We start from the raw sequence: 26,658 nt of genomic DNA on the forward strand, positions 1-26,658 counted from the left end.
CAAACTTCTACCGTATTACTCCTGAAATCTGAAAGACAATAAACTTGGAGATACAACATCAATATGCGTAAGCTAAGAAAATAATATTATTTTTGTTTCATGGGAAAAAAATTAAAACACACACACAATGTTAATGGGATTCCACTGCCAGAGAAATATAATTAACTGACAGATGGGGGTTAGAGGTGCAAGCTACCTAGACTTTCTTAGGCGTGGGTTTCTTCATCCATAAAATGGGGAGCTTTCGTGGGCCCTCCCAAGTCTTTCCCCATCTGTCCTAGAACGCGGTGACTCTATAATGTTTGAAGAAGGTGGGGCCATCAGTATCAGAGACCTGAAAGCTTTATGATTAAACAGAAATGAGATAAACATGATGACAAGCTCATCTGAGTGTGAAAGATGGCAAGAATGAAATGACTTCAGCTCAGATCCACAGATAGACACATCAACACAGACCCCTGTCCTTGTCTGGAAGCTGCTTTTATTTCCACAGAAGAGGAAAGGTCCAGTTGTTTTTTGATATGCACGCATAGCCAGTAAACCCCTGTGGCCATAAAAACCAGAGGAACCAGTGAGACCACGATAGGCCCCATCGCTGCCAGGACATGTGACTGGTGGTCACTTCGAACCAGCAGTGCTGTGTGGAGAGGGGGAGGGGCCCAGGAAGTGTCTACCATCCTTCCAGAGCATCAGCCAAAAGATAGTCCTCCCTGAATCGCAGTTTTCTCAGCCGACAAACGCCATTCAGATTCTATGTTCTAAAGTGAACATGCTACATTTTATTTTTGTAAAATGATACTCTATCCCAAAGCACTTAAAAAACTTTTTATTTACTATTATTACTATTGGTTTTAGTATACTTTATGTTTTAGAACAGTTTCAGGTTCACAGAAAAACCGGGTGGAAGAGGACTTCCCTGGTGGTCCAGTGGCTAAGCCTCCACCCTCCCTGTGCAGGGGGCTCAGCTTCAATCCCTGGTCAGGGGACTAGAACCCACATGCCACAGCTAAGACCCAGAACAGCCAAATAAAGAAATAAAGTAATTAATTGTTAAAAACTGGGTGGAAGATACGGGCTTTCCCATACACCCCTCACCTCCCCAACTCTGGGCACCCTGCCCAGAGTCCCTTTTGTTTGACTGTGGCATGTTTGTATGCCTGGTGTGCCAGAATCAGGGCCTGTCTGACTCAACTGCCTGCCTTTGTGTAACGGAGCGGGGAGACCTCCAGCCAGCTCTGTTTTCACCCCTGCTCACAACCTGGTCTTTGAGGTCCCCCTAACTTCTTGTCTTTTTTGGAGTCTTCTAGCCTGAATGAATTTGCTTCTTAATGCCTTACCTCTGTGTAGGCTCTGATGTTTCGGCTTCCTGGTCTGTTAAGTCAGTCAGGTTTGCCATCTGCTTTCCATTCTTCAAAATTCCATCAGCTTCTTTCAACAGCTAATCTCTTTTTCTATTCTCTTTGAACTTATGGGTTTATATCCTTTTTTATTCCTTTAATGCCCTTTTAGCAAACTTTGAGGAAGGAGTCAAATTAAAGGCATGTGTTCAATCTGTGAAATCTCATCTCAGGTTCCTCCTTCTGTTTTATTATTGTGTCCCCTACTCTGCTCCCCTGTAACAGAGAACAAACCTGACTCCATATTGGATCTATTCCTTTAGTTCTCGCTCTGTGCTTTGTTGCCTGAACTTAGTCATGTTGGCTCTGCATCTTTGTAAAAGAACATTGCCTGTTGTTGTTGCTCATTTGCTAAGTCGTGTCTGACTCTGCAACTCCATGGACTGCAGCATGCCAGGCTCCTCTGTCCTCCACTGTCTCCCAGGAGTTTGCTCAAAATTCATGTCCCTTGAGTCCATGATGCTAAGAGGATGTTGCCTGTAGCCAGAAATTTATAGGATAGCTCATTCTCAAGATCCTAACCTTTAAAGGTGTAACACTTTCCTTTCATAGATAAGAAGTTGCAGAACAGACAATAACATTTGTCTTGTTGGAGGTTTATAGCAACATTGTGACCAAGACCTTACATGGACAGCTGCAAGAACAAAGGATTCTGCCACTAAGATGTTAGCAACAACCAGTCACAGCAACTCCCCTGCCCTTTTTAGTATAAAAGGAGCCCTGTGATTGCAGCCATGAAATTAAAAGAAGCTTGCTCCTTGGAAGGAAAGTTATGACCAACCTAGACAGCATATTAAAAAGCAGAGACATTACTTTGCCAACACAGGTTGGTCTAGTCAAGGAAATGGCAACCCAGTCCAGTACTCTTGCCTGGAGAATCCCAGGGACCGGGGAGCCTAGTGGGCTGCCGTCTAGGGGGTCGCACAGAGTCGGACATGACTGAAGCGACTTAGCAGCAGCAGCAGTAGTCAAGGCTATGGTTTTTCCAGTAGTTGTGTATAGATGGGAGAGTTGGACTATAAAGAGAGCTGACTGCTGAATAATTGATGCTTTGAACTGTGGTATTGGAGAAGACTCTTGAGAGTCCCTTGGACTGCAAGGAGATCCAACCAGTCCATCCTAAAGGAGATCAATCTTGGGTGTTCATTGGAGGGACTGATGCTGAAGCTGAAATTCCAATACTTTGGCCACCTGATGCGGAGAGCTGACTCATTTGAAACGACCCTGAAGCTGGGAAAGATCTTGAGGGCAGGCGGAGATGGGGACGAGAGAGGATAAGATGGTTGGGTGGCATCACCGACACAGTGGACATAGGTTTGGGTGGACTCCGGGAGTTGGTGATGGACAGGGAGGCCTGGCATGCTGCGGTTCATGGGGTTGCAAAGAGTCAGACAAAACTTAGCGACTGGAAAACAACAACAAGATGATTTTGGGGATGCTAGCCTACCATTTTCTCTCTCAGCTGGCTTTCCGAATAAAATCGCTATTCCTCGCCCCAAAACGTTGTCTCTCTTGTCTTGGCTTCTTATGTGGTGAGAAGCATGAGACTGGACTGGCTGACATCTCTGACGTGTACCTGCTCTCCAATGAACCCAATTGCAACTCAAGTATTTAAACCCAAGTATATTTGGAACAATGTATAAGATGCATGTGTTCTACAATTTTACAATACAGTCATGGGATGGTCATTCTGTCTTCAGCCTCCCTGGCTTGGCTACATTGTAGTTTAATCCTGATTGCTGCTTGGAGCTTACTTTTAGCTCTTTGTTGCCACATATTAGAATCCAAGGAACATTTTGACACATACACCAGAAGATTTCTTTTTGATGTATTCTCAGGAAGCACTGCAGTCCATGGGGTCGCTAAGAGTTGGACACGACTGAGTGACTTCACTTTCACTTTTCACTTTCATGCATTGGAGAAGGAAATGGCAACCCACTCCAGTGTTCTTGCCTGGAGAATCCCAGGGATGGCGGAGCCTGGTGGGCTGCATAGTCTAGTCTATGGGGTCGCATAGAGTCGGACACGACTGAAGCGACTTAGCAACAGCAGCAGTAGCAGCAGGAGTAGAGAGCTGGGACATAAGGTTTCCGCATGTTGAATTTATTAAATACTGTTGTATTCTCTCCTAAATGGCTATGGCAGTGAGAACTTCTCAGAGTCCTCCTGAAAGAGGGTATGAAGGCACTGCTTCTCTAACTTATAAGGACTTCTCTCTGGGGAAAGCATCTTGAGTTGCCAGCATCACTGGGAGATGCTGATGTAGATTGGGAGGGACTGGGGGAGCAGTACACTGTTTGGGGAGATGGGGAGAGATTAATAGCTGTAAGCTCAGCTCACTTTTAATCTTAACAAAGAGTTACTCTACATAGCTATCACTGCATAGTGGATGTTTATTTGCTAGATAACCCAATAATTTTTTTCTGTTATCTAAGAAAAAACAAGATGTTCTTCCTAACAGGTTTTTTTTTTTTTTTCCTTTTGGTAGCAGTCAAGACTGACCTCAGAATTTTTTCCTGGGACCATGGGCATCTGAGAGTCAGTGGTCAAACTGTGACAAACTGTGAGTATTGCAGTAAAACACAGGCATCTGCTCGTGAATGCCTGGTGAGAAGACCCAGTCCATTGTTCCGGTCTGACATACAGATAACCCCTAGTCGTACAAAGAAGAGAAGTGATTTTAAAACATTAACATTTAAAATAATAATTAGATATCAAAGGTTAAATGGCTTTGAAAACAAAAGCAATACTAATCCAAAGTAGGACTATACTATTACTATTATAACTATTACATCAGCCTGGAATTAAAATATACCTCTGTGTAGAAAGGACCAATTTAAGCTCACTGAGGCCTCACAAAGAGCCTACCTCAGAGGAGAAAATTGAAAACAATTAAGGTATTTTTATTTCAAAGGCCTTCTAGTAGAAGATTTGGGGGTAATATGAAAGGTATAGAGATGTCATAAACATATCTCTGAGAAAACTTCCCCCTAAACCTCCTACAAATACAGTACAGAGAGTCAGACGAGGACAGCTCGCTGGGGTTAAGGAAGTGGAAGGACCCTCCTAGAATATCCGTCCATCCCTCTTATCTGGGAGCAGGAATGTGCCCCCTCCTTCTGGCAGCCGGATTCTGCCATGTGACCTGAAGCCCTGGCTATAGTTAATTGGATCGAATTGGACCCAGACCCAAGCTGAGCCAACTAGATTCTCTCTTTCTGGAAATCTGATACTGAGTTATGAGAAACTAGACGGGTCTGGTTTGGAGGTCCTCACTCACATCGGTTTTTTGCCCCCTGGAAACAGTGACAATATCTGGAGACATTATGATGTCACAGCTGGGGTGGGAGGAGAGGGTAGGTGTTGCCAGCATCAAGGGTGTAGAGGCCAGGGATGCAGCTAAACATGTTCCAGTGCCCAGAACCACCCCCAACACAAAGAATCAGCTGCCTACAGTCCACACCGTGTGGCGGAGAACTCTTGCTGCCATGACCCCTGAACAGGCAGCAGGTAACTGAGGAGACCGGTGCTGCCAGCCAGCATCTTTCTTGCACATCCCAGGGGAGAGGTGACCCACCGGGATAGGACAGCAGAGAGGCTGGACAGAGAGCAGCTGAGCTTAGAGACAGCCTTCCAGTTACTGATTCCTGCTCCTTCCAGACCCCTAACAACATTTTTGCCCCTTTGTCCTTCTAACACATTCTCCTTTAAAAAACATATATATATATATATATATATATATATATATATTTGGCCATGCTGTGTGGTATGTGGGATCATAATTCCCTGACCAGGGATTGAACCTGCAACCCCTTTCATTGGAAACTCGGTCTTAACCACTGGATCACCACAGAAGTCCCAATATATTCTCCTTTTATACGTAAGGTAGCCTGACATGGTTTTTGATACTTGAAATCAAAGTAACTTAAGTTAATACAAGAAACATTCAAGTGAATGGTTTTAAAGTGCTCTAAGCAACACTGAAGCTTGGGCAGCTTAGAGATCTTTTTAGTCTTTTAGAATGAAACAAATATGTAAAATGAAATGGCTAACTGTCATTACTTCTTCCCACGAGGTTTCTACAATTAGATGCTAGAGTGAGTCTTTCTGAAGGGCAGTGGCATCTAGAACATGCCTTCCCTGTGCTTGTGAGTCTTTTGAGAACCAGGACACCTGGCTTACCTGCTCTGCCACCACACCTGAGCCCCACCCTGAGCCCTACCCAGTTCCACCAACTCCCAGTCACTGTACCCGAAGCAGCTCCATAGGGCTGCTACTGATTACACTTGCTAATGAGCTCTATTTTGCATATTATTTTGTTATCTCCATGCCCATCATCAGTCTTGGGACTGACTTTTACTTCTCTATCTGTAGGAATTCAATAATAATTGTGATTTAGGTTAAATCACTGAAATGGTCTTTGAAACTGTTTCTTCCTGGAAGCTGTATTTTTCTTTATGTTTTAGGAAAGCTGTGAATTCATTCATTTATCCACATATACAGTTGCTTAGGAGTCACTGATCCCTGTGGAAATCTGATGGTGGATCCTCTTTCTGGAAAAATGCACATGGGCACTATATTTTACATACAAATGTGAGGGTTCACAGACCACTGAGAGGCCTTCATACTTACCCCCTCAGATCACAAGACCTGCATTATATATTTATTTAGTGCCTACTATGGGCTTCCCTTGTGGCTCAGCTGGTAAAGAATCTGCCTGCAATGTGAGAGACCTGGGTTCGATCCCTGGGTTGGGAAGATCCTCTGGAGAAGGGAAAGGCTACCCACTCCAGTATTCTGGCCTGGAGAATTCCATGGATTATACAGTCCATGGGGTCGCAAAGAGTCGGACACGACTGAGCAACTTCCACTATGATACCATCCATGAGATTGCAAAGAGTTGGACACGACTGAGCGACTAACACATACACGCACACACACACACACGATTCAAATGTAAGGAATGAAAGGATGAAAAGAGAGAGCTGTACTCTTGAGAGGAACACAGCGTGGACCACAGAGCTGTAAACATCTATGACCAGGTGACAAGTGCCAAGAGAAAGCGATAACACCATGGTAGCTCAAAACAGAGGAGTCTAACCCAGAGGAGCATTAAGAAAGAATTCCTGGAGCAGGTGACGTCCGCACTGAGGATCCTAACAAGCCAGGTCAAGTAGGAGGAGAAGGGAGGAGCATTCCAGATAGAGGGGATGTCTGGATGTGTGTCCAGAAGGGAAAAAGCTTGACGAGCTCACAAAACAGAAGTGTTTAGAGCAGCTCTGATGCCTATCTCTTGGCTCCAGGCTGTATGTCTGTTTCTCTCTGTGTTGCCAAAGGCTGAGTCAGCTGATCACACCAACCAGATCCCTGTGCCAGCTCACTTCTGGTGCTTCTGGGGAGGTGCTGCTGGGGGAAGACTGGAGGCAAGCAAGACGAGGGAGGAGCCATGTTCCCTGCCCTTAGAGCATCTCTGGTTGCAGGGAGGGCAGCAGCGGCACCAGTGAGTGGAGAGACTCCTGGGCTCCTGGGGCAGAGGTGGCAAAGAGGCTCTGCAGTGGCCGTAATCAGTAACTGTGGCGGGTCAGCCAGACGGCCTGGCCACCGTGAGCCAGGCTCAGGTGACACGTTCCCCTCCTGCTCCAGCCTACAGCTCCAGGCACTTCCTCACCTCTGGGTAACCTTTTTTTGCCCCTTCAGTCTGTGTAAGTTTTGAAACTAGTTCCCTATATTTAACTACCTCTGTTCGAAATACCTAGAGCAACTCTGTTTTTGTGACTGGAAACTGACCTATACAGCCATGGGTCAGAAAAGATGGTGGAGGAGGGCTGGGGTGATGACTTGGTTGACCAGGTAACTGAGGGCCAGGTTACTCAGGCTTCTCTTAGGAAATGGCCAGGCATTTGAACTTTATGCTAAGAGCCATGGAGACCTGTGAAGGATTTTAAAGTCATGGTTGACTCGGTCACTTCCTATGAGGATCACTTGGGTTATAACGTAGAAACCACTGAACTGAAGGAAGCTTTTGCAGTTATCTAGGAGAGAATCTGATGGTGGCTGGTACTAGGGTAGTGGCCCTGAGGAAGAGAAGGGACTGGAAGGCTTTGTTTTTTCTAAAATTTTATTTGGGGGGCTTCCCTGGTGGCTCGGTGGTAAAGAATCTGCCTTTGCCAAAGTAGGAGATGGGTTCGATCCCTGATCTGGGAAGATCTCACAGGCCATGGAGAAACTAAGCCCGTGCACCATAACTACTGAGCCTGTGCTTTAGAGCCTACATGTCGTGACTACTGAAGCCTGTATGCCCTAGAGCCCGTGCTCAGCAACAAAAGAAGCTGCTGCAATGAGAAGTCCATGAACGACAACTAGAGAGGAGCCCCTGCTTGCCACAACTTGAGCCTGTGCAGCAAGGAAGACCCAGCGCAGCTAAAATAAATAAATTACTTTAAACAATTATTTGGCTGTGCTGGGTCTCAGTTGCCAAGGGCGGGTTCTTGGTTACAGCGCATGAGATCTGGCTCCTGATCAAGGATTGAACCCAGGCCCTCTGCAATGGGAGCACAGAGTCTTAACCACCAAGCCACCAGGGAAGTTCCTGGAAGGCTCTTTATGAGGTGGAATGGCCAGAACATAATGGGGCATTGTGCCAACTAAAGGTGGCTGCAGATTCATTGACACTTACAGCTGGGTTCTAGCTGCTCCTCTTGAATTTGGGTGTGCTCCGTAATGGCTGTGACCAAACAATTCAGCAGAAGGAACACGGTGGCAGCTTCCAGGTCCAGATCTTATGAGGCTGGCAGCTTCTACTTTTAAATTTCTAGCTTCTTGGAATTTCTACTCTTGGAATGCAATTGCCATACTTTGAGACGTGCAAGCCAAATGGAGAAGTCACACATACGATGCTCCTCTGGTTGACAGCTCCAGCTAAGCCCCCAGCCAGCAGCTGGTGTCAACAGTCAGTCACACATGTGCCATCGTGGATGTCTAGGACACTCGAGCCTTCAGATGACCCCAGCCCCAGGCCCAAACAACTCCCACATGTCTGAACCCATTCAACCCACAGAACCATAAGAGATAACAGTATCAATACATTGCTGCCTTAAGCCACTAGGTTTATTTGTTTTATAGCCACTAAATTTAGGGTGGTTTTGTTACACAGCCAAAGAAAACAGGACTAGATGTGGAAGGAGAGAAAGAAGACAGAATGAGGATAAAATCTAGAATTCTGGTTTGGGGCCAAGGTGGAGGCATCAGTGCTGAGATGGAGACCAGGGGCAGATGAACAGTTTGAGGGTGGGGGGTGGGGGTGGGGGAGTAAAGGATCTCTCATATACTAGAAAATATATATTTTAGGAAATTCTTTTTTTCTAGACCCTGATGTGTTTTATCTTCACCATTAGCCATCCAGACTTCAAACAGATTTATATTTTATTGATCCCTACCTTTAAGACCCTCCAAAACATGAACTTCAGTATCTTCTGCTGCAAGAAAAGCTGTGCTTCTCAAAAGTCTCAAAAGGAACTTGTACCTATTTCATCACACTTAGTCCTTGTAGATGTAGGCATTGACTTCCAGGTCTCTTTATTCATTCACCAAATATTTACCTATCACCTGCCAGGGACTCAGCACTATTCTCTTGTGCACGAGACAGATAATGTCCCTATCCTCATGGAGTTTACATTCTGAGCTACAGGCAGACAAAAAACAAGAAAATGGTCACCAATTTGATTTTCAAAAAGGAATGAAGGGTGACAATAGAGAATAAAAGGTGAGAGGAAGCCGCTTTAAATAAAGTGGCAAGGGAAGATTTTTAAGCTGAAACTTAAGGACGTGGAAAGAATTAGCTGTGGGAAGAGGTGCAGGAGGGGGAAGCCAGGGTCGGTAGCCGCAGGATCGCTGAGAGTGCAAGGCCCTCGAGTGGTTAAAAGCCACCCTAGGTTCTAGGAACTGAAAGACAAGTGTGTTTGGAGTGAAGTGAGCCTGAAGTACAACAAGATGCAGTGGGGCAGAGGTGAGAGGCAGATTAAAGGATACCTTTTAGTGCAGAGGTTAAAGCGTCTGCCTGCAATGTGGGAGACCTGGGTTTGATCCCTGGGTCGGGAAGATTCCCTGGCAACCCACTCCAGTATTCTTGCCTGGAGAATCCCATGGACGGAGGAGCTTGGTGGGCTACAGTCGACGGGTGGCAAAGAGTTGGACACGACTGAGCGACTTCACTTTCACTTTCATTTTAGTCCGATTCAAGGATTTGCATTTTATTCTAAGTACAAAAGACAGGCAGAAGCATGGACATGCTCTGATTCATGTCATAAGAAGATAAAGGTCACAATATGCAGGAGCGGGAAAAGTGAGTGAGAAACCGTTGTGGTTTTGGACAGAACCTGGACTAAGGTTCACTCTATAATTTTCTTTTCCTTGGACTCTTGTCTTTTCCTTTGCGAAGTGCAGGCAGGGGCTTGGAGAAAGATGATGAAAAACACGACTGAGCGACTTCACTTTCTTTCTTTTTTTAAAATGAGTTTTTTAATGAGTCAGTATTTTTGGTCAGTTCAAAAACATGGTGGCAGTGGTGGTTTAGTCGCTCAGATATGTCCGACTCTTGTGACCCCATGGACTGTAGCCCGCCAGCTTCCTCTGAACATGGGCTTCTCCAGGTGAGAATACTGGAGTGGGTTGCCATTTCCTTCTCCAGAGGATCTTCCCAACCCAGAAATCTAACTTAGGTCTCCTGCATTGCAGGCAGATTCTTTACTAACTGATAAAAGCAGCCCCAGGGAGATCCCCGTCTCCTTCCCAATGTGAGGGCACAGTGAAAAGACAGGGTGAACCAGGAAGTTTGTCCTCAACAGACAAACTTTGACCTTATGTTTTCTAGATTCCAGAACTGTAAGACATATATTTCTGTTGTTTGTAAACATGTTAGATATATATGGCACTGGATTACTTAGCAACAGCAGGACTTTCTTAAGGCATCACCTGTTTAGCCAGTCAGTTAACATGGTTATACAATCTGTTCAATAGACTAGTAACTTTGCACTTGACTTTTGTCTACTTGTAAAAATTCATTTTGGAGATGAATTTAAGCAAACTCTAGGAGATAGTGGAAGACACAGGAGCCTGGAGTGCTGCAGTCCCTGGGGTCACAAAGAGACTTAGGCAACTTAGCCACTGAACAACAGAAATTCATTTAGCCACGAATGTATACAAATCCAGTTAAGAATGATGTACATTGAGTTTTCTTCTCCTCTCCCTCCAAAAGGCCCATTGTCTTATAATATACCCTCTTAAACTCTATGTAGGGATGAAGAAACATTGTAAAAAACTGTCCCATTCTGTCATGAATCAGAGTGGTTTAAACGTGAAGGAAGGTAGGTCTGTCTCTCAAGATTCACTTTAGACAGCTCTTATTTGAGAATAAATCTTCAAGGAAACACCAACTCTTTTGTCTGCATGAAAGTCAAAGTGAAGTCTCTCAGTCGTGTCCGACTCTTTGCGACCCCACGGACTGCAGCCTGTCAGGCTCTTCCCTTCTCCAGGGGACCTTCCCGACCCAGGAATCGAACCCGAGTCTCCCTCATTGCAGGCAGACGCTTTACCGTGGGAGCCATCAGGGAAGCCCTTTGTCTGCATACTCAGGCTGAAAACACTGGATCTGCTCTCTTCGGTTGAGAACATAAGCCACCAGGGCTGGAGATGCCAAATAGAAACCAGAAGAAATGTGTGTTTGCAGGGCTGGGCCGGCTCGGATATGAAAAGCAAAAAAAGGGAATCTTTTTTTTTCCCTACACTCTGTGGCCTAAATCCATTCACGTGCTGGTCAGCTATCTTTACAGCTGGTTTAGATTATAGCTCTCAGTAGGCGCAGACCTGCTTCCGATCAAATCTGCCCTTCCCCTTTATGCTAAAGTTCCCTTTTCAAAAGTAGAGTTTTTTTTTTTTTTTTAATTCTTATTTCCTAAGGCTGCACATGGGGCAATGCATCAAGCAAGAATAACATTGGGAGGGAAGTTAAGAAAAAAAAAAGTGATTTCTGAACTCCTTAAAATTCATTAGGTCCTTTTTCCTTCAGGAAATGGAGGTAGGATAAAAAGAAAAGCAAGACAAGTTGCAGAGGACCAGCTAGGCGCGCAGAGGGCCGAGCCGCAGCCGGAGTCGGGCCGCATGGCGTCAGCTCCTGGTGTGCCGGGCTGCGGGAGGCCGCCCGCGGTCCTGGGAGCTGGGGAGGCCCGCCCCAGCCACGTGGTCGCCGCGGGCCCAAAGTCCAAGGGCAGCTGCGGGCGCGGGGCCCAGAGTGCGCCCCGCCGCCCGATGGGGAGCGGGAGTGAAGAACCGGACAGGGGTCCCCCGGCCACAAGCTCAACCCCGCCCCCGCCCTCGAAGGCCCGCACGCTACTGCCCCCTCCGCCCCCAACCAAGGCGACCGCGCTTTGGGAACCGATCCGAAATCCACCAGGGGCTCGGCCCGCCCTTTTCTCGCGAGACGTGGGAGAGGAAGCGGGTCGTGGGCGACGGAGACGTAGCCAATGAGCGAGCGGGAAGGGCGTGATCGACGGCTTCCTCCCGGCCTCGCCCCGGCTGCGGAGGCCGCGGTCGCAGCCCGCCTCTCTCTCCCTCGCCTCCTTCCCTACCCTCCCCGCCCCGTTCTTCTCTTCCCGTCTGAGGTGGCGGTCGGCTCCCCGCTCGCCAGCTCCGTGTAGTCTCTGCCTCCGCTTCCCTTTTCCCTCAGGCCCCGTCCGGCCTGAGCGCTCGCCCCCTGGTCCGCCTTCTTCTCGGGGCAGCCGCAGCCCCAGACCCCTAGAGTTCTGAGCCTTCTCTGGGTCTCTGTCCGCGCCCGGCCCCGCCATGAATGAAGAGTACGACGTGATCGTGCTGGGCACTGGCCTGACGGTGAGGAGGGGCGGCGGCCCGGGGCCGGGAGGGGGCCGGCCGCACGCCCTGCTCAGCCCCGTCTTCCCCGCCCCCCGCTCCGCGATGCCGGGGGTCTCTTCCCGGGGGGGGGGGGTCGCTCCGGGCGGGCCGTATCTGCAGCGGGGCCTGCGGGGAAGGGACACCGCGGTGTGCAAAAGCCTGGCCCGGACAGGTGCCTGGACGGGTTGGGGCGGCCGAGCAAGGGTCTCGGGAATGCAAGGCCGAGAAAGCCCGGGTTGCGGCGTCGCTGCGCCTCCCTTGCTGGTCGAGGGCCTCTCGCGCCTGGAGACGGAAAGGAGTGGGGGAGGGTGAAGCCTAGCCCAGTGGCGTTTCCTCCGCAGCTTCCAGGCCCCGCTGCTAGTCAGTTTCGGTGACCAGTCACAGGTAATCGCTGTTGGGTTGGTAATTCAGGTCAGTGAACTTACTTTTTTTTTTTTTTTTGAGAAAACTGGTTTTCTTAGCCTCCTCCCCCACCCCAGGTGAGAAGCATTGTCCATTCCTGTGTAACCACCCTCCCAATCTCAGTTGAACGACCATGGGATTGGAAATGAGTTTTTCTCCAAATGGGTCTCACCTGGCCTTCGCCAGCCTTATGTATGATCTGTCCTTGCCCACCTCGACGCTGCTGAACCTTTTCCCCTGAGAAAAGGAATTGATGATGAGTTGGTTGGTTGCTAGAGGCCAGGTGTTCTGTCACCGGGGTAAATGTATTTTCCTAGCTGTCTGCTCAGAGGACTTCAGGTGATATTCCGCAGATAACGCAGGCAGGAGTTGTACTTTTCTGTGGTTTTTAAAAGAAAATGAAGACAGCTCATCTTGCAAAATAATTCCATTTGAAGATAGGACCGTCTCCATTTATCAAGATTTTTGGAAATTTGGAATTCTGACATGGGGCTGGCTGCTTCGTTTTAGAAGATGAACCCTGGTTTTGATCTTGTGTTCCATATGAACTGATCTCAAAATCCTGAGTCATTTGATGTAAATGTGTTGAAATGCATTGTAATCTCTCAAGATTTAAACATTTTTTTCAGGTAGCATTCCAGAACTATTTTAGATTTCTCTGGACAAGAGAAAACTGTGAAACTTGCATTTGGCTAATATTCTTAGGAAAAAATTGTTGGGAACTTTCAGTGATAGTTTGCTGGCATGTTATTTTGTTTGTGGTGATTTATGATGATTGTTGGGTAATAGGCATTTCTGAATGCTTTACTATGTTTGACCAGTCCAGAAAGAGACGGGACTGGCTGGGAAATTGTACAAAATAGATGAGAGTGATGGAATGTGAGATATTGGGTTAAATTTCTTTGGTGAGCTGTTGGATGCCTAAATGAGTAGGCCTACCCACTGCAGGGTTTTTTTTTTTCTTTCCATTTCCGAAGTGCTTAATTGGGATTCTGAGCTGAGCTTAGTAGTTTAGTTTGCCCGTTGGAATGGGCACTGTTGCTACCAGCCTTTTGTTAGAGCCGGTTAGTTCCACTGTGTTTCTACCGTTATTGCTGGTCTTTCAGATTTGCTCTTGATTAGGTCAGTTAAACATGGACAAATGAGTGCAAATCCTTCCTTACACAGGTTTGTTCCCCCCCCCCTTTCCTTTTTTCTCCCCTCATGCTGGTTTCTACATGCCTAGCTCAGAAGGATCACTTTGTATCAAAGCGGGCAGTCTTAACTGTATAACAACCAAGTTGCACCTTATTTACATTTTCATTTGGATTAATTGTGACCTTTTTGGTGAATGGTAGGTGCATACTTAGAAATCAGAGCAATTTCTGCTGTCATTTGTATAGCTGTGATAACTGTTTCCTGTGAACCTTCCTAGAGTGTTGTTATGAGATATTCTTTAAATTATATCAATTCAGAGCAATCATATTACTGTTGTATTACAGTTGTTGGTAGTAGTGATGATGGGATGATTTTAATAATGATAAATCTTTTACCCTCATTTTTATTGATAGGAGAACTTCGATTACTTGAGACCACCAACGTTAAAAACGCTCAATTTATAATTTGAGTATTTGGTGTGAACATACCATTTACTTAATTTTTGACTTACAAATATTTAGTGCCTGAGATTTAAGAACCTGAAAACAGGCATATGTTATCACTTATGGATACCAAATGTTATGTGATTCTTGTGTGTCAATTACTTTAAGTGCAATTAACTTGTTATTTTTAAAATGTAAGGAAGTTTTGGGATTTCTCTGTGTTTTCTAATGTGGCCATTGTTTTTTATGGATTATTATGTCTAAAATAGTCATATTAGTGCACCAATATAATAGTAACTTTAAAGAAGGATTAAAATAGTTTGCTGTAAACTAGAGCAAAATATTCATTCTGTCTATAAGAAGTGCAGTGTTCTGTATAGTTGAATATTTTAAGGAACTGATGGCTTTCCCTTTAAAGACCCATAACTTTATTTTTTTGAGGTATAGTAAGTGAGGAATGTATTTGTAAATGTTCTGAATCATAGAAGTGCCTTTTCAGAACCAGAGTCCGTAAAACATAGTTGGGAAGTACCACTTTCCCCAGGCAGCCGAAGCAGTTTAAAGACAGCACTGTTGAAAAGTTGAATTGATCTGGGGATTAAAGATTAATCAAAAGAACCATAATTTTTAGAAAAAAGCTTTCAAATGATACCACAGCTTCCTTAACAGACTAAGGAATGTAGTGAACACCTGATAACAAGATTTCACAAAGGGAGGGTTAATTACTGAGTACTGCTGTAACACAGTGGAGCCATTGAGACCTCCTGAGCTCTGTGGGAACTTTTGCCTTCTTACTAAGTCCTCTTAGACGGCTGGGCTTTGGTAGTTAGTTCTAGTCTACTTTTTCTTTTTTCCCTCTTTGCTTACTTTGATGGGTAGACTGGAGACCATGGGCCTCCTCTGACCACTAATATGCTGTATCTGGTTGACTTTGGGCTTGGCAATGAATTCATGAATCTTAGAAATTGTGTGCTTAGTCTTAGAAATAGTAATACATAATAAAACAAGGGCAGCTAGCTCCACAGCTGCTTGGGCTTCCCAGCGGTATTTTGGGGTTTTTTTCTGCATGGTGATTTTTGTAAGGAGCTGTGAATCAAAAAAGACACTTCAGTGATCTCTAACCAGATTATTCCCAGCATTATTTGTTTAAAACGTTGTTTTACATCCCAGACATACTTTTCCTCTTCTCTCTGTATTAAAATTTGTGACATCAAAGAGTTTTTGTACCTGATTTTAAAAAATCTTGAATTGCCTTTTGTATTTGCTCCTTGAAAATCTTTCCCATTCCTGTTAGAGTTCTGTGGACAAAGGACATTTTGTCCACTGCAGTAGTGATCACAGGACCAATATATGCAGTTGTCTTATTTTTGAAAGGTATAAATACTGTGTAGGCAGTCTGTATTTTAAATCAGCCTCAAATATACTGGTCCAGTAGAGTAGAAGTAAATCAGACATACGTCAGCATTTCTAGGTAGCAGTGAGACGTTGGTTGGAAAGACCACTAGGTAAACCTGTGGCTCACATATCTATGGCCATTGTGCTGTTTATGGTCAATATAAAGCCAAGCACACCTGTCTGTGAGTAGCTTCTTGTCATACGAGGGGTAGTATAATACGAGTTAATGTGAGAAAATGCTGTTAAGAGAGTTCAGTTCTCTCTGAGTTCAATTCTCAGGGGGAATTCTGATACTGGAATCAAAAACTTTCATAAAGAAGGAGGTATTTAAGTTGGCTTTAAAACATAATCAAGGTAGGGGAGGGGGTTTAGATGAAGGTAATCATAAGGTACAGACTTAAGTAAGTTATAAGCTAGTTAAGTACTAGGGATGTAATGTGTAACATGATAAAGAGACCACTGCTGTACATTATAAGTGGAAGCTGTTAGAATAAATCTTTAAGTATTTGAGAGGGTGACAGGCAGGAAGGCCAGGGGTCTCCAAACAGAGGAAATAGCCTGCAAGTGTCAGACATTTTTATCTCTCTTAAGCGGCAGGAGGAAACAAAGTAGTAGCAATATTTTTTTCCTTCTCTATACAAATTTAAAAGGAGGTTTCTTTTAAAATTCTGTGTTGCCATGACACCTGGTTTCACCTGAAGGTAACCAATGCCTTTTTCTTACGGAAATATTTATCTTAAGCTATGCTAATGTACTATACATTTACCCCAAACTTTGTCTTCAAGTCAGTTCCGCCTTTTGGCTCAGAACCCACTTGACAAACCAGTATGTTATACTCAGATATTGTTCCTCTAATCTATGTAAATGAAACTATTTGTGTGGTGATCTGCTCTTCTTCAAGATTCAAGTTAATCATTTTATGGCCCATGATGAACCATTTGGTGCCAAGATTATCCCAAAATGCACCTTATGGGTGAGGGGCCTGGTGCCATTCTGAGTTTTAAGACATTCCTTTCTTTCATTAACGGACTGCTAGTGACTATATAACATCCAGCTGAAGACTAGCAGGGGGTACTCTTTGTGCTCCCTTCTGATGCCTATGTCAGAAGCTTTCTCTATCTCCTTTACACTTTAATAAAACTTTATTACACAAAAGCTCTGAGTGATCAAGCCTCGTCTCTGGCCCCGGATTGAATTCTTCTTCTCCTCCTCCGGGGGCCAAGAATCCCGGCATCGTGATTCAACAACAACCTTTCATATTCTAATCACAAAGAAACATTTTTTTCTATTTGATGTTGTGTCTACTTGAGGTGATGGATGTTCACTAAACCTACTGTGATATTCAAGATGTTTGTAATTCAAAGCATTATGCTTTACATCTTTACAGTGCTATAAATCAATTAGATCAATACTGGAAAATATTAAAAAATACTGGTAAACTTTGAACACCAGGAATGATTTTTCTAGGCAGAGCAGTGTAAGTCAGTATTAGAAAAGAACCTGTGTTTAGGGGATGAGGGCGTTGGGAAGAAGGCATGTCACCAAGGATGTTGAAGACAGTAGGCTCAAAAGTTTGAATTTCATCTTCTAGCCAGTAAGAGAGGATTTGAGCAGGAATGATATAATTAGAACCAAACTTCAAGATAAATTGACTTTTGACAAACGTTTGAAGAAACATTCTGTTGAACACTGGCATTCGTTTTTATTATGTTATTGCTGTAAGATGATGAACTGATTTTAAGTTTTCTGGTTAGTATATTTTTCTTATATTTCTAGACAAGTAGCTTTCAAAAGGCACTTTTCTTTAACATGAGTTGTTAGGTACCGTGTTTTCCGGATCACATTTTTGTGTGCTTTTAGTTTCTGGGTTTTTTTTTTCCCCCCTTTATACCAGAAATTTAAAATGCAGGAGAATTTAGAGTGGTCATGGAGCTTCATTTGGTCACTTGGAAGTTGTATCAAAATATTATGTGTTCTGGTTCTATTCTCTTCAAGCCTAGGTTGCCCTTAAGTAGGAAGCGGCTGGGGTCGGGGTTGGGTGCAGTATAACTAATTGGTCCTTCCTGACCATCATCACACCCACACATCTACAGAGACTAGAATTTTGCTGCAGCTGAACTTTAACCATTTTGTTTAATCTGGTTACTTCTTTATGTAGGACAGCATGAAGATGCCATTATCATAAAGAACTTGGGTTCTGGGCCTGAGCCCAGTTGGGATGAATGACCCTGCTTGAGATTCCTGAATGCATCTCATGAGTGCATGCATGTATTCATTCATTCACTTATGCATATTGAGTCCCTGACGTGCTCTCAGCCCTAAAAGTAAAAGATAAATAAGGCATAATAGCAAAAAATAAATAAACCGAGAAAACAAAAACTTGGATTCTGAAGATGGTTTTTAGTTCTGGTTATTTTGGATGAGTCTCTGTGTGTTCTCCTGGTTTGATCCCTGAGTGGGGAAGATCCCCTGGAGAAGGGAAAGGCTACCCACTCCATTATTCTGGCCTGGAGAATTTCACGGACTGGATAGTTCATGGGGTCGCAAAGAGTCGGAGCAACTTTCATGTTCACTTTTTAGGTCACTTTTGGGTGAGTTTGAAATTAAATGTGGAGCATTTTAGTTTTAAAACTGTGTTAACATCCATTCATATATGTTTCCTGATAAAAGTTATCAGTGTTCTTGACATAGATGTTGAACGGTCCTGGTTTTCTAGTGTGAAAAAAGGAAATTCATTTGGAGTAGTTTCTCTGACTTTGTACTTTGCTTGTTGTTCTGTATTCACCAGGCAGTAGTAGTGAATTTTAATTTTGAATTGTTAATTTGGGAGGATATTAAAATTTTGGGATAATTAATATATACCCTATACTCAGATATAATTCATGTTTTATCAATGAATTAATGACTTCATGTTGTAAAATTTAAAGTATTACATTTGTGCTACTGTGTATTCTCTTGGCAGTGTAAAGCAGTCTTTTATTGATGGTTTAGTAGAATCAGTGAACCTGCAAATTTATTAATTAGCTTTTATCATGTTTCCTCCAAGGCTCTTTATTTATTTATTTATTTTTTAATTTTAGTTTTTTATTTTTTAAATTTTAAAATCTTTAATTCTTACATGCATTCCCAAACATGAACCCCCCTCCCACCTCCCTCCCCATAACATCTTTCTGGGTCATCCCCATGCACCAGCCCCAAGCATGCTGCATCCTGCATCAGACATAGACTGGCGATTCAATTCACATGATAGTATACATGTTAGAATGTCATTCTCCCAAATCATCCCACCCTCTCCCTTTCCCTCTGAGTCCAAAAGTCCGTTATACACATCTGTGTCTCTTTCCCTGTCTTGCATACAGGGTCGTCATTGCCATCTTCCTAAATTCCATATATATGTGTTAGTATACTGTATTGGTGTTTTTCTTTCTGGCTTACTTCACTCTGTATAATCGGCTCCAGTTTCATCCATCTCATCAGAACTGATTCAAATGAATTCTTTTTAACGGCTGAGTAATACTCCATTGTGTATATGTACCACAGCTTTCTTATCCATTCATCTGCTGATGGACATCTAGGTTGTTTCCATGTCCTGGCTATTATAAACAGTGCTGTGATGAACATTGGGGTACATGTGTCTCTTTCCATTCTGGTTTCCCTCCAAGGCTCTTTAAAGGCAATTAGTATCAGCTCTTTGGACTGCAGAATCTTTATATTATTGGGTCCTTTATTAGGCCTCAGTCTCCGGAGGTTGTTTTAGAGCCGTGGTCCAGGGAGTGGGTCATGCTTACTTGCAGTGGAGTGTGAAAAGTTATATATAGAAGCTCTGCAACACTCAAAAGTTGCTGCTCTGATTTTGCTTCCGAAAGTTGAACCATGAAGTCTGCTTTTGTCGACTGGAAATGTGACTGGTTTTCCTCTGTTGATGCTATTATCTGTTTCTGAGATTGTAAATATTACATCTACTTTCATATAATATGTTAAATCATATGTTAGTGCTGCTTTTGATTTTTAAGCAAGGGACTTGCTTTGGATAATACTGGAGTTAAATTTTACGGTTAAAATACCTTCAGTTCTGTTTATCAAGACCTCAGTTAAGAAAGTTAAAAGTCAATCTGTGGATGAAGATTTCTGCAGTACATGTAGCCAGTAAAGCATTTTAAAATATCTAGAGTATATAAGGAATTTTTATATAACAATAAAAAAGAGAAAGGTCATTTTAAAAATGAGCAAATAATATGAATAGACACTTAACACAAATGTTGGGCAAGATATGAAACAACAGGGACTTTCATATGTTGTTTGCACAAGTATGAATTGGTAGAACCATTTTGAAAAACTTTTTGGCAGTATTTTTACTCTCCTTCATACATATCTAACAAGTGCATGCATAAGAAAGACACTCTGAGAATGTTGATGGAGCATTATTTGTAACATCCCCAAACTGGAAACTATCCCAGTGTCCATCAGTAGTAGCATGGATGAGTAAGTTGTGGCATATCTGTAAGGAGTAGTCATTCAGTAGATTCCTGTGACTTTGTTACTGTAGTGTGGTCCATGCTGCAACCCCTGAGAACTTACTAGAGATGCAGAAGGTTAGGCCTCACCTGAGATACATGGATTCAAAATGTATAGTCTAACATGATGCCTGGGTGTTTAATAATAGTTTGAGCAGCACTGCTTTCCTCAGGATTCCTGAAATTGATCCTGGAGCAGCAGTATTAACCTTACCTGGGAGCTGGTGAGAAATGCAGATTCTCATGCTCCATGATGACCTGCTGGCTCAGAAGCTCTGCGGGGCTGGGGGCCCTTGCAGTCTTTTAACAAGTGTCAGGGTGATGTGGGTGCAAAGTGAGCTTAGAATCTGCTTCAGATTTACATTTCTAACAGATTCACGGGTGATGACCAAGTCAGGAGCATGCTGTGAGATCCCCTGCTTGTGGAGTTAGGCAAACTTGTGTAGGTCCACAAAGTCAGGTTGTAGGTTGTCAGGCCCTGTGGTTTTCGACACAACTACAGTGCTGTTGTACACTGAAAGCAACCGGTATGGAAAGGAATGGCCATGGATGTAAGGGAGACTTCACTTATAAATACAGCCTGCAGGCTGGACTTGGCTCCTGTACTCGGGGACCCCTGCTGTATAGCAAGAGTAAGAAAATTTAGACTGCAAGTAAATCGTGGATGTTGACTAAAAGATGTATACTACAAGATTCCATTTATTCAGAGTTCAGAAACTCTGGAAAAACAAATCTTTGCTCTTAAAAGTCATGAACGTGGCTGAGGCTGAGAAGTGATTGTGGCTAGAGGTGGCCTACTGGGGTACTCAAAATGTGTTGTTTCTTGATCCAAATATAAAAAGATGCACCCTCCTGTAGTAAAATTTGAACCTGATAGTAACTAATTTAAACTATTTAAAAATATTAAAATGAATAGTACATTATGGAGGAAAATTTGAAATGTGTATGAATTTTTTAAGATAAAGATTTTAGAGTCAGGCTTCTAGGAGGAAGAGATTGTTCCCTCTGTCTGGAGTCTTGGATGAATTTGAGATGCACTAGGATTTATAAAGTTACAGGGGATTACCTTTGTCCTTTTAAAAAAAAAGTTATTATCACCTAAACTCTGGTATAATGGTTTTGAGTAAATGTGTATCCCATCTCTGTTTCTTCTCATTAATCCATTAATTGGATTCTTTCTTAACCTCTCTCCCCCCATCTTAATTTGATATGTCTCAGTATACTCATGCTTTATATACCTTTTTTTCTGAGAGTGATCGTTTAATCAATTGGATGGTTCCTGGATGCTTCATTTAGGGCTCTAGTTTTCAAACTCTTGGTCTCAGATCTACTTACTCTTAAAAATTGAGGACCCTGATGAGCTTTTGTTTGTAAGAGTATCTCTCAATATTTATCCTATTACAAATCAGTGTTGAGAAGTTAAAAATTTTTTATTAATCACTTAAAGATAACAAAGATAAACTCATTATATGTTAATGTGAAAAACAATATTTTGAAGTATAACTGTTTCCTAAAACAAAAAAATGCCTTACCTGCTTCGGCGTTCAGTCTTTCATGGTTTTTGTCTTAGCTAAAGTATATGAAGAAAATTTGGCCTCCCTGGTGGCTCAGTGGTAAAGAATCTGCCTGCAGTGCAGGGAGACACAGGTTCAGTCCCTGGGTCAGGAAGATCCCCTGGAGGAGGGCACTTCGGTCTCCTTGCCTGGAGAATCCCATGGGCAGAGGAGCCTGGCCGGCTACAGTCCATGGGGTCACAAAGAGTCTGACTTGACAGAAATGACTTAAGCATTCACACACATGAACAAAATCAGGCTTTAGACAGATGTGTAGTTGGAAGGAGGAGGAGTATTTTAATAGCCTTTCAGATTGTTGTGGCTATGCTTTGATATATACCAAAACACAAGTGGCAAGTTTTTTTAAAGATTAATTTGCAGTATGAAATTTGAAACCACATCAGTGAACATCAGATTAAAATTTGAATTCCACTTTTAGCCCACTGTATGATTTTGTAACATCATTGGTCACTTGGAAAGTGCTAGTTTACTAAGTTGCAGATCTTCTGAATTGTTGACACATTTCGTTATGCAATGTCAAAAACTCATATTTGTTAATGTCACTGACCCTGAAGAGGGGCATGGCAACCCACTCCAGTATTCTTGCCTGGAGAATCCCATGGACAGAGGAGCCTTGTGGGCTACAGTCCGTGGGGTCGCAAAGAGTCAGACACGGCTAAAGTGACTTAGCATGGATGCATGCAGTGTCACTGATGTTGTCTGAAAGGATCTGACGTGCCCGTGGTATGGATAGAAGTTCCTAAAATTCAAATTTTCAATAAATATTTTTGACTTTTGTTATTGGCAGCAAACACTATTAGTTAATTTTCCTTGACATTCATTTTTGTGAAAATGTCTGCCCAGTACTTAAGTCTGAGTAATCATAGTTTGTCAGTCAGTTATTTGTCCAAATAAAAATGATGATCCATGAAAAACATAGCTAGTTTAGCTTATAAGTCAGTCACCCAAAAGGCTTTCTTAGACCCAGCATTGCTTTATATATACTTCCCATTTGGCTACACAGGATATTTAAAAGATGGGTGTTTGAGGGTGTTGTTTTACAGAGGTGACTTTTTATGTTTCATCAAGGACAGTTTTAAGTGAAACAGACCTTGTTTTTTCAAACTATGAGTGCCTTGTGGTGAAGAATATAATGACTGGTGCAGTTGGAGCCACTGGCTTCATTTTATCCACCATTGCTCTTGCAAATGTAACACAGTGGGAAAAAATGAATGATGTCTTAGTATTGTTAAGAAAATAGTTTTAACCTTGGGACCCAGAGGAGTCCACTGACCACACTTTGAACTCTGGTTGTTTTAGGGGTTTGTCCTTAAAGTTACATCATACATTGCCTGTACAAAAAGCATTAATTACTAAAAGAATGTTTAATGACAGGCTTATTAAAAAAATTATGTTTGAAACATGCTATAGCACTTTTCCTTCCTTTGAAGATGTTTATCCTTTCCCTGTAGGAATGTATCCTGTCAGGTATAATGTCAGTGAATGGGAAGAAAGTTCTTCACATGGATAGAAACCCGTATTATGGAGGAGAGAGCGCATCTATAACACCGCTGGAAGATGTAAGTACTAGAGTGAATGAAGGTGCCTTTCGTGCGTCGAGTCTTTTCCTTGTGAATCTCTACTTTTTATGGATGGTTTCAGTTCTGTTTTTTTAAACAGATTATCTGTAGCGTCATAATTTTTGGGAGCTCCTCATTTGGGGCTTGTAGAAGAGATGTTCCATAGTCACCTCTGTTGCCATTCAGAGCAGGTACCTGTTGTCTCTTGGAGGTAATAGAGTGTAGACTGGTTGGGGTGCCTGGGGGCCACACCAGTGCTGATCACAGCCACTCGAAGATTTTATCCCTGTTTTTTCAGATGGCAAATAGTTTCTTTGGGCTTTCAATCACAGAGATGGGCTGAGAGAACCCAGGTTATATAACTCCAAAGCTTAGTGCCCTTTTATTTTATTGAAGTATAGTTGATTTACAATGTTGTGTTAAGTTAAGCTGTATAGCAGAGTGATTGTTACACATATGTAGGTATCCACGTGCACACATTCTTTTTCATATTTTCTTTAATTTTTGGCTGATCCCATGTTGCAAATTTCATTAAATTTCAGCTGAGCTATTTACAATCCTAAAAGATGATACTGTTAAAATGTTGCACTAGATATGCCAGCAATTTGGAAAACTTAGCAGTGGCCGCAGGACTGGAAAAGGTCAGTTTTCATTCCAGTCCCAATGAAAGGCAATGCCAAAGAATATTCAAACTACTGTATAACTGCCCTCATTTCACATGCTAGCAAGGTAATGCTCAAAATCCTTCAAGCTATGCTTCAGTAGTGTGAGAATCAAGAACTTCCAGATGTACAAGCTGGATTTAGAAAAGGCAGAGAAACCAGAGATCAAATTGCAGACATCCACTGGATCATAGAAAAAGCAAGAGAATTCCAGAAAAATATCTATTTCTGCTTCCTTGACTATGCTAAAACCTTTGACTGTGTGGATCGCAACAAACTGTGGAAAATTCTTAGAGATGGGAATACCAGACCACTTTACCTGCCTCCTAAGAAACCTGTATGCAGGACAAGAAACAACAGTTAGAACTGGACACAGAACAACATTCCAAATTGGGAAAGGAGTACATCAAGGCTCTATGTTATCACCTGCCTTATTTAACTTATGTGCAGAGTACATCATGCAAAATTCTGGGCTAGATGAAGCACAAGCTGGAATCAAGATTGCTGGGAGAAATATCAATAACTTTAGATACGCAGATGGCATCACTTTGATGGCAGAAAGCAAAGAGGCCCTAAAGAACCTCTTGATGAAGGTGAAAGAGGAGAATGAAAAAGCTGACTTAATACTCAACATGCAGAAACTGAGGTCATGGCTTGTGGTCCTAACTTCATGGTGAATAGATGGGGAAAAAGTGGAAATAATGACAGATTCTATTTTCTTGAGCTCCAAAATCACTGGGGACAGTGACTGCAGCCACAAAATTAAGATGCTTGCTCCTTGGAAGAAAAGCTATGACAAACCTAGACAGCATATTAAAATCAGAGCCATCACTTTGCCGATAAAGGACCCTATAGTCAAAGCTATGTATTTTCCAGTAGTCACGTATGGATGTGAGAGTTGGACCGTAAAGAAGGCTGAGTGCCAAAGAATTGATGCTTTTTGAATTGTGATGCTAGAGAGTCCTTTGGACAGCAGGGAGATCAAACCAGTAATCTTACAGGAAATCAACTCTGGAAGAACTGATGCTGAAGCTGAAGCTCCAGTACTTTGGCCACCTGATGAAGAGCTGACTTGTTGGAAAAGACCCTGATGCTGGAAAAGATTGAGGGCAAGAGCAGAAGTCGGTGGCAGAATATGAGATGGTTCAGTAGCATCCCTGACTCATTGGACATGAGTTTGAGCAAACTCTGGGAGATAGTGAAGAACAGGGAAGCCTGGCTTACTGCAGTTCATAGGGTTGCAAAGAGTCAGATATGACTTAACAACTAAACAATTAACATTTTTTATGGCTGCATCATACTCCATCATATATGTAAAGCATCATCTTTATCCTTTCCTCTGTCGATGGACATTTGTTTCCATTCCTGGCTATTGTAAGTAATGGTATAAGGAACTTTGGGGTGAATGTATCCTTTCTAACCACGTTTTTCTGTGCTTCAATAGTGTGAGAATCTAGAACTTCAGATGTACAAGCTGGATTTAGAAAAGGCAGGAATGGGATTGCTGAACTTTATGGTAGTTATTTTTAGTTTTTTAAGGAACTTCCATACTGTTCTCCATAGTGACTTACCAATTTACATTGCTACCAGCAGTGTAGGAGGAATCCTTTTTCTCCACACCCTCTCCAGCATTTATTGTTTGTAGACTTACTGATAATGGCCATTCTGACCAGTGTGAGATGATACCTCACGTAGTTTTGATTTGCATTTCTCTGGTTGTTGACATCTTATCATGTGCATTTTGGCCATCTGTATGTCTTTGGAGAAATGTCTGTTCATATCCTCTGTCCATTTTTTGATTGAGTTGTCCTGTTTTGTAATATATGTGAGAACTTGGGTTCCCCGCCCCGCCACCCTCACTTGGGGTTTTTATTGAATGAATATGTACAAACTTTGTTTATTTTGTTCCACCTTAGCAATAGGATTCATGAGTTTGAGTGAATATTAAATTTTAAGTTGCAAGCTGCTTTTTATCTAGAGTCTCAAACTTAGCAGAACTAGTACTTCAGTAACCGTTTGTTCTGCATTCTTGCTAGTAAAGAGCAGACACACCACCTCTGCAATATTTATTTTGCCATTTATTAGTTTAGTAATGTATTTAATTTATGGATGTGTTAGAATATTGCTAAGTGGCCTAACTGATTAAAAATGAAATGCCCTTGTTGTCCTTTACCTCATGTTGGTGGTATTTTGCTATATCAGAATCACTTCATCAAAAATAGTTGCATAATGAAAGTTAAATTTTGTCACATTATGGGTGTTTTTGTTTTGGTTTTAGTTATACAAAAGATTTAAGATACCAGGAGCTCCACCAGCATCCATGGGCAGAGGAAGAGACTGGAATGTTGACTTAATCCCCAAGTTCCTTATGGCAAATGGTAAGGAATTCCAACTTAACTTTGTGACAGGACATCGACTCTGATTTGAAAGTAGAAAGTAGCTGTTGACTCTTAAGAGAGTATTATTCCAGGTAGGTGGAAGTGGATTTTGTTGAATGGAACAGTGTGGTGAGTAATAGGGTCCATTAAAGGCTTCAAGGGTCAGTATGTTAAGAATAGAGGGAGGAGGCACTGACTTATCAGTAATTCGTTTTGGAGAAACAAAATTATGCTCTGGCATCATACACGTCAAAACTGTGTTTGTAACAGACTTTGCTCTTGATACTTGGTGACA

At 42.7% G+C, this 26,658-nt stretch overlaps 2 protein-coding genes across 7 annotated transcripts in view; both read left to right on the top strand.

The window, feature by feature from the left end:
• ANKRD16 (ankyrin repeat domain 16) overlaps positions 1-7,847 on the top strand; it is a 42,874-nt gene extending 35,027 nt beyond the window's left edge. Inside the window, exons 7-8 of one of the 6 annotated variants that reach the window (XM_069547861.1) lie at positions 3,886-3,960; positions 7,574-7,847. In XM_069547861.1, coding sequence (XP_069403962.1) covers positions 3,886-3,960; positions 7,574-7,575 — 77 coding nt within the window. In that variant the 3' untranslated portion in view covers positions 7,576-7,847. Of the gene's footprint in view, positions 1-3,885; positions 6,353-7,573 lie in introns of those variants that run through there. The other 5 variants (XM_069547862.1, XM_069547863.1, XM_069547864.1 and 2 more) reach the window with 5 other exon arrangements.
• Positions 7,848-11,630: 3,783 nt separating this feature from the next.
• The window catches only part of GDI2 (GDP dissociation inhibitor 2), a 32,928-nt gene continuing 17,900 nt past the window's right edge, over positions 11,631-26,658 (top strand). The window contains exons 1-3 of the mRNA XM_069547884.1: positions 11,631-12,278; positions 23,216-23,323; positions 26,264-26,363. Coding sequence (XP_069403985.1) covers positions 12,234-12,278; positions 23,216-23,323; positions 26,264-26,363 — 253 coding nt within the window. The 5' untranslated portion in view covers positions 11,631-12,233. The remainder of the gene's footprint in view (positions 12,279-23,215; positions 23,324-26,263; positions 26,364-26,658) is intronic.

This window comes from Ovis canadensis, chromosome 13, assembly GCF_042477335.2.
Source record: "Ovis canadensis isolate MfBH-ARS-UI-01 breed Bighorn chromosome 13, ARS-UI_OviCan_v2, whole genome shotgun sequence".
Taxonomy (NCBI): Eukaryota; Metazoa; Chordata; class Mammalia; order Artiodactyla; family Bovidae; genus Ovis; species Ovis canadensis.